Source organism: Panthera tigris, chromosome B4 (assembly GCF_018350195.1).
Source record: "Panthera tigris isolate Pti1 chromosome B4, P.tigris_Pti1_mat1.1, whole genome shotgun sequence".
NCBI lineage: Eukaryota > Metazoa > Chordata > Mammalia > Carnivora > Felidae > Panthera > Panthera tigris.
The window spans coordinates 88,426,464-88,450,264 of NC_056666.1; the positions used below are offsets into that span (position 1 = coordinate 88,426,464).

General features: G+C 40.2%; 1 protein-coding gene across 1 annotated transcript in view; it reads left to right on the top strand.

Moving 5' to 3' along the window:
• Nucleotides 1-2,388: 2,388 nt before the first annotated feature.
• Nucleotides 2,389-23,801, top strand: part of SRGAP1 (SLIT-ROBO Rho GTPase activating protein 1) — a 281,933-nt gene continuing 260,520 nt past the window's right edge. The window contains 1 exon segment of the mRNA XM_007082210.2: nucleotides 2,389-2,924. Within this exon segment, the coding sequence (XP_007082272.2) occupies nucleotides 2,858-2,924 (67 nt within the window). The 5' untranslated portion in view covers nucleotides 2,389-2,857.

Here is a 23,801-nt window from a genome sequence, read left to right on the forward strand (position 1 = left end):
TTTTATCAGCTCACTCAGGAAAACTGCAGAGCTAGGATTCATCTCTGAGCACTCAGTCTTTGGGGCGTGTGCCTACCACAGTGGTTCAGGTCTACCTCCAGCTAATAACTCATTTCTAGGGGCTGCATTTTGTATTGCCAAGTTGTACTTCCCAAGTGCAAATATAAGATAAATCCAATAGCACCATGGATGGATGATATGAATCACATTTATATTTGCCTTGCAATAATCACCAAGGTAAGCTGCTTATCTCTGGTCTCTCTCTTCCTATGCCCAATCCATCCTTCCACACTGCCAACAGTTATCTTTATAGAACACCTATGTGACCATGACACTACTCTACTTAAAAGGTTCACTGTTGTCTGCAGAACTGTGTCTAAAAGCTCAGTATAGGAGGCCTCTCCCAGTTCACCTTGACCTTCCTTCCCAGCCTCTCTGCTTTAGATATTCTGGCTTTTCACCCAACTCTTACATAAGACAGTTCCACATGAAATTAGGACAGTCAGGGGTTCTGCAGTTAACCTCTTGTTTTGGCACTGTGGAAAAAAACTTACATTTTTTTAAAGATTTTAATTTTTAAGTAATTTCTGCACCCAACTCGGGGCTTGAACCTACAACCCTGAGATCAAGAGTTGCACGCTCCACTGACTGAACCAGCTAGGTGCCTTTTAAAAATTTTCTAAAAAAATAAAAACAATTTATTCCTGTATTCTGTTGTTATAATGTAAAAAAGATGTTTAAAAATTAAATTTTAAAAGCTGCACAATTAAAAACAACCTGCACAGACTATCAGTTGGAATATATAAAAATTTTCAAAATGTTTTTCACCTATCAGAGATCTGGTATTTTAGTGGAAGATATCTTGTAACTGTATTTCCAATTGCCCCAAAGTATGATGTTCCTTTTTCCCCGTGGAACGCAACCCCTTCCCTCTCTGAGGTGGCAAACTGCTTACTATTTATCCTTCAAATCCAGTTTAAATATCACTTTTTGCCAAACCTCTTGCAGCCCATTTTTCCTTTTCAGGACTCCCAAAGCCAGGAGTGTTTCTCTTACAGTATTATTATACATACATACATACATACATACATACAAACAATATACTTTGAGATCCTTTAGAGCGGGGACCTGACCTCGGAGTCCCTAGCTCTTAGCTTGGTATTTGGCCCACAGTAAGAACGTGAAAGTTTATCACGGGATACGTGAATGAATGATCAAAGTCTAAAAAATCCCTACTCTGTTTAGATCTTGCAGGGAAAACATTTGTATACTGGACACGCCTCTGAACACATCGCTTTGATAAACCAGACCCTCCCTATGTGCGAGGTGATTGGAAATGAGAAAGGAAAGGTCCCAAGTGGTAAATGTGTCCGTGAGAAAGCTGGACCACGCCTTTTCCACCACCCTAGCTCCTAGAGCTACTCCCAGGATGGGGAGAATATTGTGTTCCAGATGAGTATTTTTCTCCATCTCCACTGAAAAGCTTCACCCTCTTTTGATTTTCAGCAGCCAAGTCATTCACAATTCAGTGAGCCTCCAGTTTTCCTACTGGGGTGCAACGTCTTGGAGTCACATCCCCTCCCGTCGTGGAGAGCTCCAACTCTCGATTTCTCCGATGGATTCTGGAAAAAGCCCCTCCAGAACCCCCTGCTTCGAACCCAGGCGGCCCCGGGTGGGGAAGGGGCTTTCCAGCTGCTGAGGCTGCGGTCTGCCCCGCGCGCCGAGAGGAGCCTAGCCCCAGCCCGGCGAGGCGCGGGGGGCGTCGCCTACGGCCGCCAGGGCTCGGCGCGCGGGGCGGGGCCGCGGGGGGCCGGGAGAGGCATCCATCTTCCCGGACGAGCCTGCGCTTCCTTACCAAGCGGGGCGAGGGCGAAGGGCACGGGCCACGGCGCCGCCCCTCCCGCGAGCCCTGCCCCTCTTCGCCAGGCCCCGCGGGACCCGTCCGGCCGCCGCCGCCGCCGCCCGCAGTTCGCTCTCTGGGCGCGGGGAGCCGCGGGCCGTGTGCGCGCCGGCAACTTTGCGGCCGCCGGGGGCGCGGCTCCTCCCGGTGCGCGTGCGAGTGTGCAAGGCAGCGGCGGCCTCCTGGGGGCAGCAGCGGAGAGCGGGACGGGGAGAAAGAGGTAGCGTCGGCGCCCCGCGGCCAAGGAGGCAGAGGCCCCTCGCGGCGCCGGCTGTCGAGATCTAAACTCCGCCGGTGCTGCGCCCAGGACGCGTTCAGACCGCGCAGCGGCCGCCCTCCGGCCCGGCAGCAGGGACTCGCTCTAGGATTACGTTTCCTCTCGTCCGCCCGGGCGCTAGCGGCAGCTTTTGCCGACGGGGGAGCGGCGTCCGCGGCGGCAGCATCCCGGCCCGGGCGGGACCCTCGAGCGGCGGAGCCGGCGGCTGGAGCAGGAAGGGAGGGTCGCGGCGTCCGCCCTCCAGAGCCGGCCCTGCCCCCGAGCGCCCGGTGCGGGTTTGTAACAATGGTGCGGAGCGCCGGCGCGAACCCCGCGTCCGCCCAGCGGCCGTAGAGGAAGTGGCCGGCTCCGGGTGGGGTGGGCAGGGAGACGCCCCCCGCCGCTGGCTCGCGGGAGTTTGCCTGCGCGCCGGGCCTCTCCGGCCCCGAGGTCCCCCTCCCCCCCCTCGGATCACCGACGGCAGCTCGAAGCGGAGAGTATGGTGCCGGCGCCCGGGTTAATCTAGTCCTCGGCTCGCTCCTCTTTTCCGCCTCCTCGTCTTCCTCCTCCTTTACCTCCTGTGGGTGCTGCCTCCGGGTTCCCCGTGTGTGGGAGTACAACTCTCTGCCTCTCCAAGGAGACTGGTTTGTGACGACCGAACAGAACTTGCCCATTGAAAGCGGACCCAGAACAGCTGGATAATGTCCACTCCGAGCAGATTCAAGAAGGACAAAGAAATCATAGCCGAGTATGAAAGTCAAGTCAAAGGTAAGGATGGGAGCGGCTGCCTTGCTCCTTTTGTGTGCCTTCTTGTCATTGTGCTCGAGGAGTTGCATTTCTAACTTGGTGTCTGCGTTGGAGGAAGGCGGTGAGGGACAGCCAGAGCTTCTGGTTGAGCCACCCTGGGCTTCATGCAAGCCCATCCCCGTCCCAGTCCCGTCAAGCCCACGGGAAGCTGGAAACCGGGTGGCTTTCTCCGACTCCTAGAGCGCACCTCCAGGAGAGAGAGAACTGGCTGTAACTTAACCACCACCTTCAGCCGGGCAACTTAACACGGGAGGCAGGCGGCAGCCGTGGTTGCTGACCAGTTACCCTTTTCCTCCTCCTCGTTACTCTTTTTAACTGGTATCTTTGTCACGTTATTTTTAAGGAATCATTTTCCTGAAGTCTGGACATCAAGTGGTCCGGAGCTTCATTGAGTGCAGACGATTTTAGACCTTTACGTTGTTCGCTATTAATTTATTAGGGCGAGTCCGCCGTTTAGAAAACAGCTCCCTGAAAGCCTGGCTGTTAAACCAAGCGGGGACTAGTGGAATCTGACTCCTCCTTTACAATGGGCCAGAATTCAGTGCCATCTTCCACACTCACCCGGGAGTATTGCTTTATCATTTGCTGGAAGCTACTTGCATGTAAAATGAAGGTTTGGATATTTAAGTGGTAGTTTCAGTCCATTTACATTGTCAACTAATGAAGGAACCTAATTAAGGTTGATTAAGCATTTTTACTTAATGTACCTTGGGTTTTTAAAAATGGATTTTCTCTCTGCTACAAGTATTTTGTGTTGCTGTTGAAGTGTTTAATGAACATCTATCTCTGCTGTTTGTTTTTTTGTCTTTTTTTGTTTGTTTGTTTTTTTCATCTTCTGTGGTCTCTCCTGGGTGGATTTTCCCTATTGAGACAATGGATGGAGTGTTGAGGTTGATCCTGTGCTTTGGAATATTCACTGCAAAGTTCATAACAATTGCTATGCAGACACCTGTGTTTTTTCTGATACAGTCTTCTAAAAGGGCTGCTGAGAGAGGCACTCCTTACTTGCCTTGGGAAAGGCAGGAGCAGCCTGGGTGTTCTTTTGTGTGGTCCAGTTGTGGAAATGCCCAGAGTCCTATGCGAGGACCTGGTGGACCCTCCATGCCCTGAGGGTGGATTTGGACCCACTCATCTAGGCCACCAACAAAGGCCGTGTGGAAGCCCAGGGACTCATGCTTTCCTTTAGGCTAACCCCTATAAAGGATGTAAGCTAAACACTGTTCAGGGAACCGATTTTTAACTGCTTGTAATTAAGATAATTTCTACTTACAGCAACTGGTTACATTGACATGGAAGTTAGGATAGCAGAGGAGTAATTATTTCCTTAGTGACAGGTAAACTTTTTCATAAGCAGAACCTCTCAATGTTACTCCAGCACGGCCTGAACAACCTTTCATTTTAAGGTGGAACTCTTGTTCCTCATCACCATTCCTTGTGCAAGGTTTTGCACATGGCTCTTTGTGGTAGATCATGGAGGGATGGTAGTCTGGCTTTCTTGCTGCCTGGAGCACCGGCTGGCAGAATGCACTTTCAAGTATTGGCTTAGTTATTTCTGTTCTAAGCTCATTTGTCCATGATCAAGTCCTTATATGAAAAATAGTTTCATGGTTAATTTCTTTCAGAATGTGAATTCTATTGTTACATGATTACTAATGTGCTTGAGATACAGGCCCTCTACACTGATTAAAAATCAATAAAATGGGATGTGTTGCAATGTTTACAATGCGTCTATCAAATCCAATGCAAGGAAAAATTATGAACACGGTGAAGATTATTTTTGGAACAAATTCAGCCCCATAGAAAGTGATCCCTAGTCCTCTCAACCTTCCTCATTTACACAGACCTACAGCCTGAAAGAGGCTGCTGTATGACTCTGACACCTGACCTGCCCTTCTCATCAGGACCTGCGTCCACACTATCTGCTTTCACACATCCTATGTCTAACCCACATCATCCTACCCATATGCAGTTATGGGAATAGGGTAATACAGTGGAGCTGGATCACGTACACCTTTAAGGGCACCAGTACACCTGCACTTCTAGGCAAAATCAAGATCAAGTGGGACAAAAATGACCGTGAAATAGTGCATGAGGCCAAGCTGTCCCATGCAGTGACAGTAGGTTCCTTACGAGGGATGTGAAATGCAGGACTCTGATTTTCTGTTGTATTTCCTGAGTCCCTCTTTAAGGGTGAACATCTTACCCTGGCAGAGTGCTAGTGTGCTGTTTAAAGATACGTGGTTTTGGAACAACTACCTCTTTTAATTCCAGCCAACTATTTCATCTGATGATAAACAAAAGAAATGTGGCCTGTTTGATTGCTAACAGAAAACCAGCTGTGCTGGACCCAGAAGACATAGGTTTGTTCCCTGTGAATAAAGTCATATATATTGGACTCTGGGTGACTCTCTGGGTAAGGGTGATTTCAAGAGTCATTTTTTATTATGTGTGATTTTTTTTTTAACCTTCTGACTTAAAACTTAATACTCTGGAGTATTGTTCTTTCTTTCTCTCTCCCGTTTCCCTGATACCAGTTGCACATATCTCAGAATTTCTGAGATAATGATTTGATCTCAAGGAGTGACTCCAGATGTGGGATTTTGCCAGTGTGGCTGCCTGCACATGTTTTAGGAACAGACTTCCCAGAGCTGTTCTCAACTGTAGAAAGAACCATCATAGGTGACAGTGTGTAATTTTACGTATAAAACCATAAATACATCTAGTTAGATATGTCATGGTAAGTCACTTAGTTTCTGACTTTTGGTTGTCTTACCTATAAGATAAGGAGTTTGGATTCCCTCATTTCTAAGATGTCGTGTCAATTCAATTCAATTAATAACTTAGAAAAATTTTCAAGCCTTTTGTGTTTCATTTACTACCTGGTTTGGTGGGGCGGGGGTGGGAATCACCTTTGCTTTCACTTTTTAAAAAAAATAATCAGTTCACAAACACTATACATTATTTGAGTTCTCAGAAAATTAAAATGTAATGCAATAGGGAATACAGAAAAATAATAAAACCGTGTTCAGAAAAGCATAGCACACAATTGTAAGAGGGGGTAGAATTGTGAATTATACACATTATCAAAGAACAGATTGGTCTAAATCAGGGACAAAAGGCACCCCCCCCCCTTAAATTTAAAAGGAGTGTGTTAGCTAGGAGAAGAAAGACTATTTCATGCATGTTAGTCAACTTCTCAAAGATTTAGAATCCAGAGAAGTTAATCTCTTGTTTGTGGGGGCTCTTAAAAAGCTACTTGTCTGGAGAAGTGTATGAAACTCCTATCAGTTGACTGTTACTTGTTAGCATCTCTGGCAAAAAGCTTAGCAGTAGAAAAGATCATAACAACTGGCTAACAGAAGGTTTGGAGATTATCTGGATTTTAGTATTCTATGCAATTTTTGAATTCTGCAGCAAAAGTATTGTGGCTCACATAAAAAAACTACTAGCTCCCATATGGGAGCCAAAAGAATCAAAAGACACATTTTGTGAGGTGGAACTCATGAACGAGAGGTTGTGTTTGTTTTTAATAATGCATGTTGTTAGTTGCTAAGAATTGACAACTATTATTTGCAGTATTTTCTCAGGGATAATCTCCTACTCATCTACATGCCATATGTGCAGGAAGTGCCAAGAAAATCTGTTCTTCTTCGACCACTCTGCTGCCTGAACTACAAATAGTACATTTTGGTAGCAGATGGAACACAAGGAAATGCCAATTCAATTTGATATGACCCCATGTCATGCAGTGGGTTTCAACAGGAAAAAGTGCTGCTGTCACTAATATGGAACCTGTGTCTGCATCTGATGTCCTTTCACGTAACCTGTAATAGAAAACAGCAACAACTTAAATTATGAATTAAAACTTTATAGCTGGGAGGGACATGAAACATTTCCTGTCCAACCCATTCATTTATACGATGCAAGGAAGCATAATGATAGAGTTACACAATTAACATACCTGGGGCTAAAAACCCAGGTCGTTTGTTTTCAGGAACAATGATTTACTTTTAGATTCCTCACAAAGTACAGCAGGAGATAGAACACTTCACTATTTAGACTTTACATTCATTGAAGGAATCCTAGTTGGACCTAGAAGAGAACAGCAATGCCTCTGGTCTGTTAACAGGAGGAGTTAATTAAATTGATTAGCCGTAACTAAGTTGTTTTTTTCACCAAGATCATTTCAAGAAACCACAATGCGCGGGCAGCGGCTTCACATGCTTGCCTTAAGATCAGGGGAAAAAATATGGTGAATATGTACAATTGTAACTTCCTTGAAATTTTGGTCAAACTAATGCCAGCTAGTGTAGTAAGCCCTGTTACGTTGCCCGGAAACCCTGATTAGTTTCATGAACTTCAAAATCTATTAAGGAATAGTTTGGGAGAAATTTTTGAGCAGAACACGTCCTTCTGAAATACAGATGCAAGTTGGCATGTGCTACAGCATGATAAATCTCAGTTCTGGCAATCGAGATTGGTTTGCTTACTCTTGTGAAGTGTTGACCAATATGGGGGGCACACGTTTTCAACTCTGGTTCTGGTTTGCGAGTCTGCTTTGTAGCTTCACCAGACCCTTTTCTGATTTCATTCATGCTACCTATTTCACTTCTGTTCAGACAATTAAAAATTAAGGTAAAGAGAGTAAACTGTATATCTCCTTACTCTATTTTTGTTTTCATTTTTTGAGGTAAAAGGTGGGATCAGGGATCGTTGTTTGAGAACACTTTTAATCATTTGAAAGTATTTGTTTGTTGGTCTGGAGTTACTTTCTACTTTGTTGACAACATATATATGCACTCCTGTTGATATTTCAGCATGGGAGGAAAGAGAACATCATGTTTAAATTTTTTTTTTTTTTAACGTTTATTTATTTTTGAGACAGAGAGAGACAGAGCATGAACAGGGGAGAGGCAGAGAGAGAGGGAGACACAGAATCGGAAGCAGGCTCCAGGCTCTGAGCCATCAGCCCAGAGCCCGATGCGGGGCTTGAACTCACGGACCGTGAGATCGTGACCTGAGCTGAAGTCGGACGCTCAACCGACTGCACCACCCAGGCTCCCCAGAACATCATGTTTAAGAGCACAGATTTTGGTGTTAGTCATCCAGCCCTGCCACTGATCACACGCATGGTCTCTGAGAGTCCATTTCTTCATCTGTAAAATGGGGCTGATAATAGTACTTACCTTCTTGTTTTTCTAAGGTTTCGATGAGGTGATTTGTAGAAAGCTTTGTCACAGGCTTGCACATAATAAATAGTCAGTAAAAATTAGTCCTTGTCTGTTTAATTTTAGTTTTCTTTATATTTCAACTGCTTCTTTGTTACATTCTGACTTAAATGAGCTTTTTGAAATTCAAATAAGTAATCACCAGCCTGCTACCGGAATAAATCCCAAAGTGGGCGAATCTTTAATCATTCTGATAAAGTCCCATGTACTTTTGGAATGGCGTATATAAAAAGGGAAATGTGGTAGGCAAACCAGAGAGATCCCCAGCAGCTTATAAGTGGATTTTTTGTTGTCATTTTTCATCCAAGTAACAGAGCCTAAAAGCCTATTTCCTGAGCTGCTGTGTGTTGGCTTGCAACTTTTGTTTTAAATTTTCTTTACCTTTGTTCAGTGACATTTTATGGGAAGTGAAAACTGTGGTCCAGTCAGCAGATTTTATTTACTGGTGGTAAAAAGGATTCTTATGACATCGGATCAAGTCACTGGTTTAATTTCAGGGTCTTGAGAAAAATATATTTTTTAAATCAATATGGAAATGAAGAATTAATTTATAACTGTGAATTTGATTCTTCATGAGACAGTACTTTGTTCTTTTCCAGTTTTATTGAAGTATAATTGACATATAACAGAAAGTACTATGACAATAGAATTTATTATTTATGTATCTTTCATACCTTTTAGTACAGGGCTTTATTAAATATTTCTTGAGTGGGTAGAGTGATATTTGGATTATCATTCCTTTATAGTATAAGTTAACATGGTGATCATTGAAAATTATGGAGGGTGTCCAATAAAGTATTACCACAGAACTAAACTGAATTCAAGTAGTGTGTAACTTCTTTAGAAAGTCATAAAGTTAAAACCAAACTAAATGTCCAACAGTGGGGAATGGTTAACTAAATTCCACTGGGGATGGTTAACTAACTTATACACATGGAATGTTATGCAGTCATTAACAGTAGTTTTTTTTTTTTCCGGTTTATTTATTTTGGGGGGGGGCAGAGAGAGAGAGGGAGAGAGAGAATACCAAGTGAGGGGCTCAATCCCACAGGCTGTAAGATCATGCCCTGAGCCAAAATCAAGAGTCAGATACTTAACCGACTGAGCCACCCAGGTGCCCCAACAGTTTTTGAAGAACATTTTGGTACAGAGAAATATTTTATTATTTTTTTTTATTTTTTATTTTTTGTTAAATATTTATTTTTGAGAGGCAGAGAGTGCAAGTGGCGGAGGGGCAGCGAGAGGGGGACAGAGGATCCAAAGCAGGCTCTGCATTGACAGCAGTGAACCCGATATGGGGCTCAAACTCACGAACTGGGAGATCATGACCTGAATTAAAGTCACTCAACTGACTGAGCCACCCAGGTGCACCTGGAGAAATATAATAGTTGAAAAAAAAGACTATAAAAGGATGGTGAAATAAGAATGAAAAATAATCACACCAGCAGCTACCAGTTAGAGTGCTCGTGGTGTGCAGGTCACTGTTGTGGCTGCTTTGCATGAGTGGGGCTGAGCTTCACATGCACATAGTCGGCTGTAATGCATGGTGGAAGGAATTTCTGGTTCTCTTCCTTCTCGGTATATGTTGTACTTCCTGTGTTTTTGGCAGTATACCTTGGTAAGTCAACTGGTTTAATGCCAGAATCTCACCTTGAGCTCCACCCTCTTTCAGGATGGGGATGGGACAAAGTAAATCCAAGCAAAACTTGATCTTTGGCTTGAACCTCTGCTGATCACATTTGTCCACAGCACAGTTTCAAACTTCTGGTTTGCTTACAACTTAGTGATATATTTTGGTTTTGCTTTGCTTTGAGTTCAGCTAGTGTGTGTGTGTGTGTGTGTGTGTGTGTGTGTGTGTGTGTTAGGAATAGCAACTTCTCTTTTCTTTTTTTGGTGAAATGTATATACAAATAGGTATAGACAATGATTATTCACAACTAAAAAAATAAAATGAATACCTGAGCTGTTAGCTCAGCTGTTAGACACATTTTCAGTGTCTTAGAAATCCCATGTTGCCCTTTTCCTGACAAATCTTCCTTCATCCCATGGACTGCCCCCCCCCCCAACAATTCTGATGAATTTAGTGTTAAAGTCATTCCCTTATTTTCTTTACAATTTATGACCATTTTATAGTTTCCTTTATTGTGTGTGTGTGTGTGTGTGTGTGTGTGTGTGTGTGTGTGTCAAAAAGGGGGACAGGGGCAGGGAGGGGGGGAGAGAATACCAAGCAGGCTCTGCACTTTCAGCTCAGAGCCTGATGTAGGGCTCAAACCCATGAACCTCGAAAAACCATAAAATACCTAGGAATAAATCTAACCAAAGACGTGAAAAATCTATACACTGAAAACTATAGAAACCTTATGAAAGAAATTGAAGAAAACACAAAAAAATGGAAAAAGATTCCATGCTTCTGGATAGGAAGTACAAATATTGTGAAAATGTCGATACTACCTAAAGCAATCTACATATTCAATGCAATCCCTATCAAAGTAACACCAGCATTCTTCACAGAGCTGGAACAAATAATCCTAAAATTTGTATGGAACCAGAAAAGACCCCGAATAGCCAAAGCGATCTTGAAAAAGAAAACCAAAGCAGGAGGCATCACAATCCCAGACTTCAAGCTGTACTACAAAGCTATAATCATCAAGACAGTATGGTACTGGCACAAGAACAGACACTCTGATCAATGGAACAGAGTAGAGAACCCAGAAATGGACCCACAAACGTATGTCCAACTAACCTTTGACAAAGCAGGAAAGAATATCCATTGGAATAAAGACAGTCTCTTCAGCAAGTGGTGCTGGGAAAACTGGAAAGCAACATGCAGAAGAATGAACCTGGACCACTTTCTTACACCATACACAAAAATAAACTCAAAGTGGACAAAAGACCTCAATGTAAGACAGGAAGCCATCAAAATCCTCGAGGAGAAGGCAGGCAAAAACCTCTTTGATCTTGGCCGCAGCAACTTCTTACTCAACGTGTCTCTGGAGGCAAGGGAAACAAAAGCAAAAATGAACTACTGGGACCTTATCAAAATAAAAAGCTTCTGCACAGTGAGGGAAACAATACACAAAAGTAAAAGGCAACCGACAGAATGGGAGAAGATATTTGCAAACGACATATCAGATAAAGGGTTAGTATCCAAAATCTATAAAGAACTTATCAAACACAACACCCAAGAAACAAATAATCCAGTGATGAAATGGGCAAAAGACATGAATAGACACTTCTCCAAAGAAGACATCCAGATGGCCAACCGACACATGAAAAAATGCTCAACATCACTCATCATCAGGGAGATACAAATCAAAACCACATTGAGATACCACCTTATACCTGTCACAGTGACAACTCAGGCAACAACAGATGTTGGAGAGGATGTGGAGAAAGAAGATCTCTTTTACATTGTTGGTGGCAATGCAAGCTGGTGCAGCCACTCTGGAAAACAGTATGGAGGTTCCTCAAAAAACTAAAAATAGAACTACCCTCTGACCCAGCAATTGCACTACTAGGCGTTTATCCACAGGATACAGGTGTGCTGATTCGAAGGGACACATGCACCCCCATGTTTATAACAGCACTATCAACAATAGCCAAAGTATAGAAAGAGCCCAAATGTCCACAGATGGATGAATGGATAAAGAAAATGTGGTGTGTATACACACACACACACACACACACACACACACACACACACACACAAAATGGAGTATTATTCAGCAATCAAAAAGAATGAAATCTTGCCATTTGCAACTACATGGATGGAAATGGAGGGTATTATGCTAAGTGAAATTAGTCAGAGAAAGACAAAAATCATATGACTTCACTCATATGAGGACTTTAAGAGACAAAACAGATGAACATAAGGGAAGGGAAGCAAAAATAATATAAAAACAGGGAGGGGGACAAAACAGAAGAGACTCCTAAATATGGAGAACAAACTGAGGGTTGCTGGAGGGGTTGTGGGAGGGGGGATGGGCTAAATGGGTAAGGGGCACTAAGGAATCTACTCCTGAAATCATTGTTTCACTCTATGCTAACTAATTTGGATGTAAATTTTAAAAAATAAAAAATAAAATTAAAATAAAAATAAAATAAATAAACATTAAAAAAAACCCAACAAACCCATGAACCTCAAGATCATGACCTGAGCGGAAATCAAGAATCCAATGCTTAACCAAATGAGCCACCCAGGCGCCCCTCCTTTATGGTTTTGTTGTATGTTGTGTTTGTACATGAAGAATACAGAGCTGTTTAGGGGCACCAGTCTTAGTTTAGTCAGTAGAGCATACGACTCTTGATCTTGGGGTTGTGAGTTTGAGCCCCCATAACGGGCATAGAGATTATGTAAAAAAAAATACAGAGCAGTTTGAACATGTACCAGATGTTTTCATGGTATTGAGAAATTGATATTACTTAAAAAATTAAAATAATAGTATTTTGGCATGTATAAAAAATCTTTATATTTTGAGTATACATGCTGATATATTTATGGGTGAAATTATGGTGTCTAGGATATGCTACAGAATAATCTGGGGGAAGGTGAAATAGGTAGGAATACAGATAAAATAAGATTGTCCATGAATTAATAATCATTGAGTATGTGGGGTTCACTATATTATTCTCTTATTTTTGAGAGTGTTTACAATTTTTCCTAATAAAAAATTTTAAGTGTTCTTACGACTTCCATTTTTCACTCAATATTATGATATTAAGATTAATCCACACGAATGTGTGCAGCTGTAGTTAATTTATTTTCATTGGTGTATTTATTCCAGTGTGTAAAAATAGTCTATTCATTCGGTATGACATTTGGGTTATTTGTAGTTTTAGCTATTATGAATAATAATATCCTATAGGTGTCTCCTGGTGTACATTTCTCTAGGTATACTTACTGAGTCATAAGGAATGAGCATGTTCAACTTTACTAGGTAATGTCAGACTTTTCTCAAAATCCTGGGTATTTACACTCTTCCCAGGAATGGATCAGAACTCTGCATCCTGAAACACTGTGGAGCAACGGATTATTTAAGGTAAATGCTAAACTGTTATACTAAAGAGAACCCTAGAAGACAGCAATGTAAAAACATAGAGATTTTTCTTTTTTCCTTCCTTCCCTTTGTTCCCTATTTCCCTTATTTCCTTTCTTTCCTTTGTCTCTTGTACCACGTTCTGAAGGTGTGTGATCCAGGCCATCAGAATTGCTTTGCTTCATTAAATTATTGGAATTTTCTCCACCTTGTTGGTCTGCTGTCACCTAGGGAACTGAACTTGTCTCCCTGGTTGAAACTGGGTCTTAAGTATATCCGTGTTCTAGCTCATGGGAAGGAAAAGGAGTCTTGAGGAGCACGTGCCCCAGTGTTTTAAAACCCAGGCCACAAGTAGCACACACAATTTTCATTCATTGAACGAGTGAGAATTTAGTCACATGGCCACATCTGCTATAGGGGAGATTGGCAAACATAGTCTGTCTGGACAGCCTGATTTCCTGCTATGACTCTGTGACCATGGCAGAAGGAGAGGAAGATTTTAAATAGAACTACACTATGACCCCAGCAATTGCATTACTAGGTATTTATCCAAAGGATACAAAAATACTGATTCAAAGGGGCACATGCACCCCAACATTTTTTTAGTAAATCTTTCAAAAACAATTTCTTTTAAGTTTGTTTATGTTGAGAGAAAAAAAGAGAGAGCTCAAGTGGGGTAGGGGCAGAGAGAGAGGAGAGAGAGAATCCCAAGCAGGCTCCACACTGTCAGCACAGAGCCTGAAGCAGGGCTTGAAGTCAACTATGAGATCATGACCTGAGCTGAGATCAAGAGTTGGACATGCAACCAGCTGAGCCACCCAGGCACCCCTACGCTCCAGTGTGTATGGCAGCATTATCAATAATAGCCCGACTATGAAGAGATCCCAAATGTCCGTCAGCTGATGAAGAAAGACGATGTTATACATACATAATGGAATATTACTCAGTCATCAAAAAGAATGAAGTCTTGCCATTTGCGACAACATAGATACAACTAGAGTATATTAATCTAAGCGTAATAAATCAGTCAGTGAAAGACAAATACCATATTATTTCACTCATATGTGGAATTTTAGAAACAAAAGAGATGAAGGGAAGGGAAGGAGAAATAAAATAAGGGGCACCTTGGTGGCTCAGTTGGTTAAGCGGCTGACTTCAGCTCAGGTCATGTTCTCACAGTTTGTGAGTTCGAGCCCCACATCAGGCTCTGTGCTGATAGCTCAGAGCCTGGAGCCTGCTTCAGATTTTGTGTCTTCCTCTCTCTCTGCCCCTTCCCCACTTGTGTGCATGCTCTCTCTCTCTGTCTCTCAAAAAATAAGTAAATAAGTAAGTAAATAAGTAAATAAACATTCAAAAAAGATAAAAACAGAGAGGGAGGCATATCATAACACATTTTTTAAAAGAAGTTTATTTATTTATTTTGAGAGAGCAAGAGAGTGTGTGCCTGCAAGTGGGGAAGGGGCAGAGAGAGGAAGAGAGAGTATGCCAAGCAGGTTCTGAGCTGTCAGCACAGAGTGCAACACAGGGCTCAAACCCATGAACCATAAGCTCATGACCTGAGCTGAAACCAAGAGTTGGACTGTCAACCAACTGAGCCAGCCAGGTACCCCAAGAGACTCTTAATTATAGAGAACAAACTGAGAGTTGCTGGAGGGGAGGTGGGTGGGGGATGGGCCAGATGGGTGATGGGCATTAGGGAGGGCACTCGTGATGAGCACTGGGTATTATATACAAGGGACAAATCACTAAATCTCCTGAAACCAATACCATATGTTAACTAGCTTGAATTTAAATACAAATTTGGGAGAAAAAAAAAGATTTTTAAAAAATTTATTTTGAAAAAGAGAGTGTCAGTGGAGGAGGGACAGAGAGAGGGAGAGAGTGAGAATCCCAAGCAGGGACTGCATCATCAGTGCAGAACACGACACAGGGCTTGAATTCACAAACCATGAGATCATGATCCGAGCCAAAGTCTGAAGTTTAACCAAATGAGTCACCCAGGTGCTCCAAGGAGAGGAAGATTTTAGTGGACAATAAGCAGCAATAAAGATAGGTTTTCTGGAGAGGCAATCTATTTGGGGGCGAAATGGTATTTTGTTTTAATTTGTATGTGTTTCATTGCTAATAAGGTAGAACATCTTCCCTGAATAGCTAAGGCACTCCTGAAAAAAACAAAGCTGGAGGCATCACAGTCCTGGACTTCAAGATATGTTACAAAGCTGTAATAATCAAGATAGTATGGTACTGGCACAAAACAGACCCTTAGATCAATGGAACAGAATAGAGAACCCAGAAATGGACTCACAAATATATGGCCAACTAGTCTTTGACAAAGCAGGAAAGAATATCCAATGGAATAAAGAAAGTCTCTTCAGCAAATGGTGTTGGGAAAACTGGACAGCGACACGCAGAAAAATGAGCCTGGACCACTTTCTTACACCATACACAAAAATGAACTCAAAATGGATGAAAGATCTAAACGTAAGTTAGGAAGCCATCAATATCGTGGAGGAGAAACCTCTTTGACCTCGGCCACAGCAACTTCTTACTCAGCATGTCTCTGGAGGCAAGGAAAACAAAACCAAAAATGAACTATTGGGACCTCATCAATATAAAAAGCTTCTGCACAGCAAAGGAAACAATCAGCAAAACTAAAATGCAGCCAATGAAATGGGAGAAGATATTTGGAAATGACATCTCAGATAAAGATTAGTGTTCAAAATCTGTAAAGAACTTACTAAACACAACACCCAAAAAAACAAATAATCCAGTGAAGAAATGGGCAAAAGACATGAATCGACACTTTTCCAAACAGGGCATCCAGATGGCCAACCGACACATGAAAAAATGCTCAACATCACTCATCATCAGGGAAATACAAATCAAGACCACAATGAGATACCACCTCACACTTGTCAGAATGGCTAACATTAACAACTCAGGCAGTAGCAGATATTGGTGAGGATGTGGGAAAAGAGGAACCCTTTTGCCCTGCTGGTGGGAATGCAAACTTGTGCAGCCACTCTGGAAAACAGTATGGAGGTTCCTCAAAAAATTAAAAATAGAATTACTCTATGACCCAGCAATTGCACTGCTAGGTGCTTACCTAAAGGATACAAGTGTGCTGTTTTGAAAGGGCATGTGCACCCCAGTGTTTATAGCTGTGCTATCAACAGTAGCCAAAGTATGGAAAGAGCCAAAATGTCCATCAATGGATGAATGGATAAAGAAGATGTGGTATCTATGTACAATGGAGTATTACTGGGCAATCAAAAAGAATGAAATCTTGCCGTTTGCAATAACATGGATGGAACCAGAGGGTATTATGCTAAGTGAAATTAGTCAGAGAAAGACAAATATCATGACTTCACTTATATGTGGAATTTAAGATATAAAACAGATTAACATAAGGGAAGGGAAGCAAAACTAATATAAAAACAGGGAGGGGGACAAGACAGAAGAGACTCTTAAATGCAGAGAACAAACTGAGGGTTGCTGGAGGGGTTGTGGGAGGGGGGATGGGCTAAGTGGGTAAGGGGCATTAAGGAAGACACTTGTAGGGATGAGCACTGGGTGTTATACATAGGGGATGAATCACTGAATGCCACTCCTGAAATCATTATTGTGCTATATGCTAATTAACTTAGATGTAAATTAAAAAAAAAAAAGAGCATCTTTTCACATTTTGGCTGGCTGTGTGTTTTTGTCACTAAAATACTTATTCATATCTTTGCCCATTTATCTGTTAGTTTGTCTTCTTGTTGATTTTTTAGTTTTTCTTTTTAGTATGTTCTCAATATTAATTTCTTACCAATTATAACTATGGCAAATATCTTCATCATGGTTGTAGCTTATACTTTCACAATTATAAAAGGTATCTTTTGATAAACAGAGGTTGTTTAAATTTATTAGATGTATCAATTATTAACCTGTTTGGTGTTTAAGCAATTCTTTCCCTACTTTGAAGTCAGAAAGATATCTGTCTACATCCTCTTCTAAATGTTTTAAAATTTTGTTTTTGACAAATTAATGGGGTTTTAATTCATCTGAAGTTTATTGTTCATACTGTGAGCTAGGGATATATTTTCAGTTCTTTTCATATGAATGGCCAAATTTATTTTTTTAGTTTTATTTGCTAAATAGTTTCTTATTTTATTTTACTTTCTTTGATTTTGTTTTGTCTTATTTTGTGTAATTTTTAAAGTAAGCTCTGTGCCTATTGTGGGACTTGAACTCAGGACCCTGAGATCAAGAGTTGCATGCTCTACTGACTGAACCACCCAGGTGCCCCCCAGTTCCTTCTGTCCTGATTACAGTTTCATATGTGCATGAATTTATCTCTGGGTACTGTTATGTTTCATTGGTTAGTTATAGGTTACTGCACCAGTATTACATTCTTTGAATTACAGTAGCTTTATAATAACTCTTTATATCTGATAGGCCAAATCCTCCTTACTTATTTTTTCAGAACTACCTTGGGGATCTTGGTCTTTTCTCTTCCATATACATTTTAGCATCAGCTTTTCCTTCCCTGGGAAACCTACAGGCATTTTGATTGAAATTGTGTGACATTGTAAGTCAACTAGAAGGGAGTTAGCATCTATATAATATTAGTTCTTCCTATGCATTAATGTGAATATTTCTCCATTTACTTAGTTCTTGTTAAAATGTCTTACTATAAAGTTTTATATTTTCTATGTTTTTGTTAGATTTATTTCATGATATTTTTATTATTAATGTTCATGAGATCTCTTCTAAAATTGTTTTCTGTTATACAGAAATGCAGTTTATTTTTGCATATTGGTCTCATATCACACCACTTTGCTGGTCTATTACTATGTCTAATTCTTTTTTTTTCTTTTTTGTAAAAAAATTATTTGCAAAGCAAGACAGTTTTATTTCCCACTTTCCAAACTTTATGGCTTTAATTTATTTTTCTTGTATTTTTGCCCTAGACAGAATTTGGAGTACAAAGTTAATAAAAGTGGTGACTTTGGCATTCTTTTCTTGTTCTCGATTTAAAGGGATTGGTTTTAAGCTTGTCCTCCCTTAAAGGATGATGATTGTTTTCGGTTTGTTATAGGCATTTTTCATCAGGTTAAGTATAATCTCTTATATTTCTTGTTTACTTGAGATTTTAATCATTAATAGGTGGTTGAATGTTATCTTATTTTCTTTTTGTGTCTATTAATGCTTTTTCTTTAATCTGTTAATGTGTTGAGTAATGTTTATAGGTTGCCTAATATTAAACCATCTTTGCATTCTAGAATTAAACTGTCTTCACTGTTGTATTTTATGTATATAAAAACAGTTGGAGGGGCACCTGGGTGGCTCAGTTGGTTAAGCATCAGGCTCTTGGTTTCAGCTCATGTCATTATCTTGTGGTTCATGAGATCAAGCCATGTCTTGCTCCATGCTGACAGCTCAGAGCCTGCTTGGAAGTCTATCTCTTCTTTCTCTCTGCCCCTCCCCCTGCGCGCTCTCTCTCTAAATAAATAAATAAATAAACTTTGAAAACAAAAACAATTGGATTCAGTTTGCCAGTATTAAGGGTTTTTTGCCTCTCAATACCTGAATGAAACTGGCCCGTGGTTTTCCTTTATGATAATATCCTTGTCTGGGTTCATATCTAAGTTATACTAGCCTCACATAATGTGTTGGAGAGTATTACTTCTCTTTCTATTTTGTGGAGGAGTTTGACATTTTGGAATATTCCTTTCCTTGAAAGTTTGGAAGAACTATTTATCTGAGTCTAGTTATTTACTTTGAAGAACTTTTTTAAAGTTTATTTATGTATTTAATTTTGAGAGAGAGAGAGAGAGCGTGAGCAGGGGAGAGCAGCAGAGTGAGAGGAGAGAGAACCCAAAGCAGGTTCCATGTCCAGCATGGAGCCTGATGCAGGGCTGGCTTCCATGACCTTGGGAATCATGGCCCAAGTGGAAATCAAGAGTTGGTTGCCCAACTGACTGAGCCACCCAGGAACCCCATGTGAAGAACTTTTTAACCGCTCATTGGTAGTTAGTCATTTCCTTTATTAGTTATAGGATTATTTATTATCTCTATTTCTTCTGGCATCAGTTCTGATAAGTGATATTTTTCCAGAAATTTGTCTATTTTATGTTTTCAAATATATTGGTATGTTACTGATAGTATTTTGTTATCTTTTTAAAAAGTGGCTGATCTGTATTGAATATAATATATCATTGGGGTGTCTGGGTGGCTCAGTCAGTTGAGCATCCAGCTCTTGATTTCAGCTTAGGTCATGATCTCATGGTTCTTGAGTTCAAGCCCTGCATTGGGCTCTGCACTGATAGTGCAGATTGGGATTCTCTCCCACTCCCTCTCTCTCTCTGTTCCTCCCCTGCTTGTGTGCACTCTCTCTCTCTCTCAAAATAAATAAACTTAAAAAAATTTTTTTCTCTTCTCTGTTTCTTGCTGAATGTTAAAGGGGGCTTGTCTATTTTTGCTGGTTTTTCTTTTTTATTTTATTGATCATTGCTCTTATCTTTACTATGACCTTTGTGATTTTATTTGGGTTTATTCTGTTCTTTATTGTCTTAAGTTGGATGCTTATTCATTTTTATCCTTTTCTGCTACTATAAGCATTTAAGACAAATTTCTTTTCTAATATAAATGTTATTTCTGACAAGTGTGTTACTCCTAACAAAGGTGTCTGTTCTTCATTCTAATAATTATTTATGATAATTCCCCTTGAAGTATCACCTGTGCTGCATCTCACAAGATTTTATATGTAAAGTTCATTAGAATTAAGTTCTAAGTATTTTCAGTTTCTCAAATTGGTTTCTTTTTAAAATTTTTTTATTTTTATTTTTTTAAAATTTACATCCAAATTAGTTAGCATATAGTGCAACAATGATTTCAGGAGTAGATTCCTTAATGCCTCTTACCCATTTAGCCCATCCCCCCTCCCACAACCCCTCCAGCAACCCTCAGTTTGTTCTCCATATTTAGGAGTCTCCTCTGTTTTGTCCCCCTCCCTGTTTTTATATTATTTTTACTTCCCTTTTCTTATGTTCATCTGTTTTGTCTCTTAAAGTCCTCATATGAGTGAAGTCATATGATTTTTGTCTCTCTACTTTCACTTAGCTTAATACCCTCCATTTCCATCCACGTAGTTGCAAATGGCAAGATTTCATTCTTTTTGATTGCTGAGTAATACTCCATTGTATATATATACCACATTTTCTTTATCCATTCATCCATCTGTGGATGTTTGGGCTCTTTCCATACTTTGGCTATTGTTGATAGTGCTGCTATAAACATGGGGGTGCATGTGTCCCTTCGAATCAGCACACCTCTTCCCCGTGGATAAATGCCTAGTAGTGCAATTGCTGGGTCAGAGGGTAGTTCTATTTTTAGTTTTTTGAGGAACCTCCATACTGTTTTCCAGAGTGGCTGCACCAGCTTGCATTGCCACCAACAATGTAAAAGAGATCCTCTCCCCATCCTCTCCAACATCTGTTGGCCTGAGTTGTTAATGTTAGCCATTCTGACAGGTGTAAGGTGGTATCTCATTGTGGTTTTGATTTGTATCAAATTGGTTTCTTCTTTGACCCAAGAGGCATATAGGAATACACTTTCAAATTAAAACAAAAAAAGTGGGAATATTTAATTTCTCTTTTTTTAAAAAAATACAATTACATTGTGATCTGAAAGTAATAGTGTTTGAAATTAGTTGAGGATTGTTTCCTCTTTTACTATTCTCTGGAGGATTTCATGTAAGATTGGAATTACCTGACTCTTAAATGTTTAGTAGAACTCATCACTACAGTTATCTAGATCTAGTGCTTTCATCAAGAAAAAGTATCTGTCATTGCTTGCACATTTACATATTTTTTGATTGACTGGCATAACATTGGCTATAATATTCTCATATCTTCTTAATCCCACAGCATCTGCAGTGATGCCTCTTTTCTATGAACAACAATTGTCTGTGTGCCTTTTCCCCTTTTTTCCTTGATTGACTTCACCAGAGTTATTAGTTTTTTAAAAGAGCAATATTTTTGCTTTCTTGATTTATTGTATATTTGTTTTCTGTTTCACTGGTTTATTCTTCCTATTATTCTCTTCCTTTTTTTTTTTTTTTTTTTGGTGAGCATTGTTTTGCCAATTTTTAAGTTTTTTCTTATTTTCCAAGTTCTTATTTTTCTTCTTTTCTAATGTAAATATGTAAGCTAATAAAATTTCCTCTACACACTGCACACCTGGATTCTACAAATTTTTATAGGTAGTATTTTTGTCATCTTCCAGTTATCACGTTTTCTAATTTCTATTATGATTTTTGCCTGCCACCCGTGATATGTTTAAAAATGTGTTTAAAATTTTCCAGATATGTAGAGTTATTTCAGTTATCATTTTGTTACTGATTTCTTACTTTAACTGCACAGTTTTCTTTGTTATAAATCTTTTACACTATTGAAGATTATAAGCCACATTCTCTCCTGGCACTTTGCATCTCCCTTCCCCTGCTTTATATCTCTCCATAGCACTTATTATCATTGGTCTATTTTATACTGACTTTATCTTCTTTGGGGGCTTTTTAAATTCCTTACTTATGTGAAAGCTGATGATGTGATTAAAATCATATTTTAAAAATACTTTAGCCTGCATTCTAGTTTCAACTAGATAGCTCATGCAGTGGTATCTCTCTAACTTTACTATGGTATAGGAAATAGAAGTCTAATATACATTTTTTTGAGCCTATCAATATAATTTTTAGTAATGAGATTTAATTGACGTAATACTAGTTTCACGTGTACAACATAATGATTTAATATTTGTAAATATTGCAGAATGTTCACCACTGTAAGTCTAATTAACATCCGTCACCATACAGTTACAATTTTTTTTCTTGTAATGAGAACTTATTTTTTTATTTTATTTTTTTAAAGTAAACTCTTTCACATCCTGGGGCTCAAACTCATGACCCTGAGATCAAGAGTCACATGCTCTTCTGACTGAGCCAGCCAGGTGCCCTGTGATGAGAACTTTTAATATCTACTCTCTTAATCCCTTTCAGACAGTTATTTTAGATTTTTCCATTATTGATTTCTATTTTAGTATGACAGTTCTATAGATTATAGAATTGAAGATACTATGAGAAGAATTTAGTCTTGTGTTTTTTCCTAAAAAGTATTACAGGGCCTGGTCCTTACCATCTAGAATAATGTTTATAACCTAAGTTCAGCACCCTGGGGAGGATATACATATAAGAGAGCAAATAATATTACACTAACAGTTATAAATTCTTCTTTTTTTGTTTTTAATGCTTCACCCTCTGGATAATGGCACTTTTTTTTTTTTTTTAATGTTTCATTTACTTACTTTTAAGTAATCTCTACACCCATCGTGGGGCTCACACTTAAAACCCCACATCGAGAGTTGTATGCTCCTCTGACTGAGCCAGCCAAGCGCCTTAGTTTTAAATTCTTCATATGTAGGTTTGCATTTGCACCTAGAAAAATCCAGGATGTATGGATTTTAGGGATGAAAATGTGTACTGAGGTCTCCTATAGTGGGCAGAGTGTGACAGCATCCACATTTTATTGATAATCTGAGATGCTGTTGGAAAGGCTCTGGGGTTTTGCTGTTTCTGATCGTCCAGACTCTGCTTTCATTCTTGCAGTTTGCAGGTGGTAATGTCTCTTTTCTTGTGGAACTGCTTCATTTTATCCTTTGGAGTTCCACTCTAAAGCTGGCTGCAGAGACCTTTATAACTCAGGGCCCCATGTCAGAGATAGCACCCGCCAGCCTTCCTGGCACCACAGCAGAGTAGCTGACCTGGCATAACCAGAGCATTTACAAAGATTCCAGCATTTCTCAAAGTGCTTGATGTGCTAGTTTCTGATCTGTCATTTCTAACTCCTTTCTCAGTTGGTCTGTGGAAGGCCTCTGGACTTTTGCCCTTTGCTTTTATTATTTTGAAGGTGCAGCTTACAAAAACAGCTCTCTCCCTTAGACCTCCCGCAATTAAGATAGAACAATAGGTGTCTGCTTATCTTACTTAAGTCAGCCGATTTTCCCTTCTGAGGAAGTCCACATTTTAGTCTGGCTGTGAAATTAGCATGTTTGAAAAATGGAATTAAGCCTCCAGACATTATTTACCATAGAGAGCACGTGGGAAGAAGTCAGTCTGCTCATCTTGTTTGACATAGGTCATGACAGTATGGCATATTTTGATGTCTTGTCAGTGTAGTTCATGAAAGTTATGTGAGGATTAGTGATGGCTTTTCCTTGTGCCTAATTTGTTTTTCTTTCTCTTTTCTTTCTTTTTTTTTTTTTTTTTTTTGAGAGAGCACGAGTGGGAGAGGGCAGAGGGGGAGAGAGAGAGAGAGAGAGAGAGAGTATCTTAAGCAGGTTCCAAACTCAGTGCAGAGCTTGACGTGGGGCTCTGTCCCACGATCCTGGGATCATGACCTGAGCCAAATCCAAGAGTCAGATGCTCAACTGACTAAGCCACCCAGGTGCCTCTTCTTGTGCCTCATATTAATATTCTACAGTTTGAGCACAGTGCATTCACGTTATAATCTCCAAGCGTCAAGAGAAAGTTTGGA